We start from the raw sequence: 4,440 nt of genomic DNA, 5'->3' as shown, positions 1-4,440 counted from the left end.
GTGATTTTGAACGGCATCATCTTAGATCAATAACGATTCCTCCTGAACTGTCGGGCAGCTGAGGTTCAGGTTTGCAGCTCTGCTTTGTTCTAGTTTATTCAATGGCCTCTGTTTTAAGTTGAGGTTATATTTTTTTGTTGCCCTTCCTGAACTCATTCCAGTGTCAATAAAAGGTTTCAAACTGACCCAGAACGATTCATGTTTCTCCACGCTCAGCACTGTCACTCTACCGAAGCCCCGCCCACCCAGAGGAAGTCGGATTCATACAAGAACATGACAGGAGCTGAAAGCCATCACATCACATTGTTTATTTCTAACACAGAACCATAGTCAGCACAGATGAGCAACACGGAGTAAATGAGCTCCACGGCCAGCGTGAGAGCATCTCCGCACCTCCGTGGCCTCTTGTCCTCCTGCATAAATTAACTTAATAAAAATAAATATGCATTATAATAATAAGTTGCTTTTATAGTCAGTCGGTGGCTGGACTGATGTATGTGTAGTCAGGGCTGGCTGTGTGTTTATATCAAGCTGCGTCAGCTACTCGTGGGCTTTAACTCCGTCTTCTTCCTCCTGGCTGTCTACAGACCTCCTGGCGAACAGGTGAGTGGGGTCTCGGCCTCTGAAGCCCGGCTGGATGTTGAACACGGGCATGTTCCTCCAGCTGGAGGGGTTATTGTAGGCGGCTGAGCCGGAGTCTGCGGTGCAGGGTTTGTTCTGGATGAGCTGGAGGAAGATTTCCATGTCGGGGCCCAACCGGGACACGATCCCGGCCCTCACCGCCGCCACCGTCTGCTCGTCGCAGGCCTGCAGCATCTGGAGCAGGGTGCTGTAGTACCTGCAGGCCAAACAGGCACATGTTCATCTCAGACCTTGGCCTTCTGCTTGACAGTTTCAGATTTGCATCAAAATTTTACTGTACAAAATTTAAACATTTATAATAAGTGGTGTAAAAGTTTAGTTTCATACATCAAAAAAAGTTTTTAACGGCTGAAGATTTCTTAAAATTTGTCCGTCGACCCATTTCGGGCCTGTTTTTTCTGCACATTGAGACTGAGGCCATGTTTGAACATGAATATCTCAAAAACTATCAAAGATGAAAGCCTGAAATCGTTACCTAAATAATACTAAAACACAACACAGAATACGTCTGAACATTAGATTCTTAGTTTAAAAAAAAAAAATCTAATTCAATAACACAATTGAACAAATATCACAAACTGTAAGAAGAAAAAGAAAGTTCTGGAATTTCCAGATGAAACTCAATTTATAACTGAGAAATAACTTTAATGTAAAACTAATTCTTTGTTAGTGAGTAATACAGTTTACAAGCACCAGGAGTCGCCCTTCAGCAGGCTTCCGGAAGGTGTCCAATCAGAAGAAAAAGGGCTTTTTTAAGAGTTCTTAAAGAGACAGGAGCTAATATAATGATTCCTCTTAAACTTGTTCTTAAGATATTTTTACGTTCTTACAACAATATTTTTAATTGCCACCACTATACAAACATCACATGAAGGTTTTACTCCAGGCTCCACTTAACAGTGTCCACAGTAAACTATGTAGTAAAAATGTACAGTATGAAAAAACAGTGGTCAGCAGCAAATATGTACCATACAACAGCACGTGAGAGGACAGATGGGACTCTCGAATACCATGTCTGTCAAACCACACACTGAAATTTACTGTATGAGCCCAAAGTTCTTTAAGAACCCCTCCCTAAATGTCCCCCTTTTCTAACTGGCCATCCTCCAGAAACTAGCTGAGGGGCAGTAGCATGTACTTTTGAGGTGTAGCTGCAACTTTACTTTAAGGCCAATTTTATAATTATAGATTTATAAAACATGCTAAGAAGCTAAATTAGGTACCATGTATGCTATCGTGCTATTGCTTTAGCATCTCCACTCTAAAGCAGGTGCGAGCATTGCCTCACCATTTTGTATGTGTACTGGGTGCTCACCTGTTGGGAAAATGAGTAGGCACCTGCACCACCTCTCCAATGGCGTCAGGGTTAGTCCTAGCCACAGTGCAGATGTCCAGGCTGGTGTAGCACTCTTCTTGAACCTTCGATGAGATGGACAAACACTGACTTAGGATCATAGAAGCACTTTCTCCTCTCCTCTAACCTGCTAACCTGCAGAGGTAACAGGATGCTACCACACTAAAAGGATGAGGTTAAAGCTAACAGTGATACAGGTGTTTTCATATATAAACTGATGGAGACACTGAACAGGTTAGCCTGGTTCTCCTGGAGTTGTCTGCAGTTAAAGGAGAGTTTGTCTTCCCCACCTTCACCAGCTGCTGCTGTGAGACATTCCTTGGGATTTTTAATATCTATATAATATGGAGCTTTAACTTCATGAGCAAAAGCTAAATAAAAAAGAACTGAAGTGATTTTTATAAGGCAGCATAGAAGTTTGTGAGCTGGCAAACCTCAGCGATCATCCTCTGGAAGATGTTGCAGCGGCGGATGGACTGGAAGACTTTGCCCGAAATTCCCTGAGACATGCAGTGCAGACTCTTCTTGACGAACGTCTTACCCTGTGGAGAGAACATTGAGGTCAGACGACAGGTGGAGGACAGGTGGAGGACAGGTGGACAGTAAGTCACTAACCTCGGTGTTGAAGCTTGCGGCGGTGTGCAGGAACAGCTCGCAGAGCTCGTGCATCCCGTCGGTGTCGCAGGTGGAGTTTTCCAGACAGGAGAAGAACCCACAGCCGACGGTCACGGCGCCGCTCAAACATCTGGCTACATCAGCTGCAAACACACAAACATGCTTCACACTGGACTCACAGAGCTTTCCAGATGATTGACCCATCAAGCAGTCGCATATGGGACAGATGTGACTTGAATATGATGCAAACAAATGGAAGGAAAATGTGATTTGAATAGAAAAAAGTGACGCATAAATTATGTTTTTACAAATAGGGAGGACAGGAAGTTTTCTAAAGTTATCAGTACAATACTGGAACTGAGATGATCACCCCCACCCCTTCAAAAACCAATACATGAGTCCATTAATGGTCGCTGATCAAACTTCAGCTTTCTTTTAAAAGACAGTTTTTATGCTAATAATACTTTAACGAAAGACAGAAGTGAGAGGATGAAGAGTGATGAAGAACACCTGCTGCTGTGTTTAGAAGATTTAAAGCCAATAACCGATCAAATATCAGCTTATTGATCCGGTAATAATCAGGTACAGACTCCAAACATTAACGCGTTCACTGCAGTACTTGTACTTGTAGCAGAGTACTGTGAGTGCAGTAACAGAAGTACTCACTCGGGCTGTTGGCGGAGAAACGGGCCCGGCGGGGAGCCGCCTCCTCCGGCAGAGGCTCGAAGGCGGAGGAGGAGCAGAGGAGGAGGAGGAGCAGAGCGGAGCCGCGGAGCATGGTGCCTCACACTGAGGATAAAGATGAAGCAGCAGGAGGAGAAGGTGCTGTGTGTCTGCTGTCTCCAGCTGAGTCTCCTGCATTTATACACAGTCAGCGGGGCTCGGACCAATCAGAGCGGAAGGTTTCGGTTGGGGGGGGCTGTTAATGGTTTATTGAGGAGTAATGAACTTGCGGAGTTAATTGGTTATTTCCACACGCAGAGGAGGAATTTCCGAGCAGCAGTGAACTCAGCGCATAAAGTTTGGACTTCAGGGTTGATTTAATGTGACAGAAACTCTCCTGAGCTCAAGTGTCACCTCAGCACACCTGAACATGAATATGGTGTCAGGTACAGCAGAGCTTTAACATGATAACATGAGGTCAACTGATCGGAGCGAACAACTGTTCACATTGTGGAAGGTTAAATGAGCCGAACCCTCCACCAGCACTGCTGCATTCATACTTTTAATTCAATGCTGCAAAAATATTAAATAAATATTATTTCAATATTGGAGACTCCGACGGACTCCCGGCAGGTCAGCGACAGCCAGTGCCTGTGGTAGTCCTGAACCCTGAATCTAAACACCGAAGATCAACATCCGGAAGTTCACCTGTGTTTACATGTACACGTGTGCAGCGTCAGAATAAAAGCATCAGGATAAACGAGCCTAATGTCTCCTATCAACTCGGGATAAGGTCACATTCACGAGGTCAGCCTCGCTCACTCTAACACTAACGGTGGAATTAAAGCGGAAGGTTTCGCTATGCTGCTGCTGTGACGTGACTGTGATGTGTTTTCTTTACCGTGGGAAGTGGATGTGTTTAATTCCAGTCACGTTTCCAGATTTCCTGTGAGAGAAAACAAACAAGCACGCACTTACACACCGACACACACAAACTAGGATCGAGAACTGGAGTAAAGTAAAAGTACTTAGTACTTGCTCACAGGTCTGTCCAGGTACATTTCGCAGATTTTTGAATGGAGTCTGGTGGTCCCGTCCTGGTTGTCAGTGTGATGCTGAAGCTTAGCCTACTTTTCTCCTTCAGTTTAAAACAACATGAAAACATT

The 4,440-nt window shown here is 44.5% G+C and overlaps 1 protein-coding gene across 1 annotated transcript; it reads right to left on the bottom strand.

Moving 5' to 3' along the window:
* Positions 1-305: 305 nt before the first annotated feature.
* On the bottom strand, positions 306-3,464 carry LOC146383227 (stanniocalcin-like). The gene is made up of 5 exons (XM_084932557.1): positions 3,278-3,464; positions 2,612-2,754; positions 2,431-2,538; positions 1,958-2,061; positions 306-838 (listed from the first exon to the last, which is right to left on the bottom strand). Exons 1-5 carry the CDS (start codon positions 3,387-3,389, stop codon positions 541-543), a joined length of 765 nt encoding a protein of 254 aa, XP_084788683.1. The 5' UTR covers positions 3,390-3,464; the 3' UTR covers positions 306-540.
* Between the last annotated feature and the right edge of the window lie 976 nt (positions 3,465-4,440).

Source organism: Perissodus microlepis, chromosome 7 (assembly GCF_051167445.1).
Source record: "Perissodus microlepis isolate ML-2025 ecotype Zambia chromosome 7, ASM5116744v1, whole genome shotgun sequence".
In the NCBI taxonomy this organism is placed as follows: domain Eukaryota; kingdom Metazoa; phylum Chordata; class Actinopteri; order Cichliformes; family Cichlidae; genus Perissodus; species Perissodus microlepis.
The sequence above is the reverse complement of the archived record's forward strand: the minus strand, read 5'-3'. Positions and strand labels throughout refer to the sequence as shown.

Excerpts from the sequence above, each read along its gene's own strand:
- LOC146383227 (XM_084932557.1), bottom strand. The coding sequence starts at position 3,389 with ATGCTCCGCGGCTCCGCTCTGCTCCTCCTCCTCCTCTGCTCCTCCTCC. Across the intron at positions 2,755-3,277 it reads TTTCTCCGCCAACAGCCCGA|CTGATGTAGCCAGATGTTTG; the intron begins GTGAGTACTTCT and ends GTGTGTTTGCAG. Across the intron at positions 2,539-2,611 it reads CCGCAAGCTTCAACACCGAG|GGTAAGACGTTCGTCAAGAA; the intron begins GTTAGTGACTTA and ends TTCTCTCCACAG.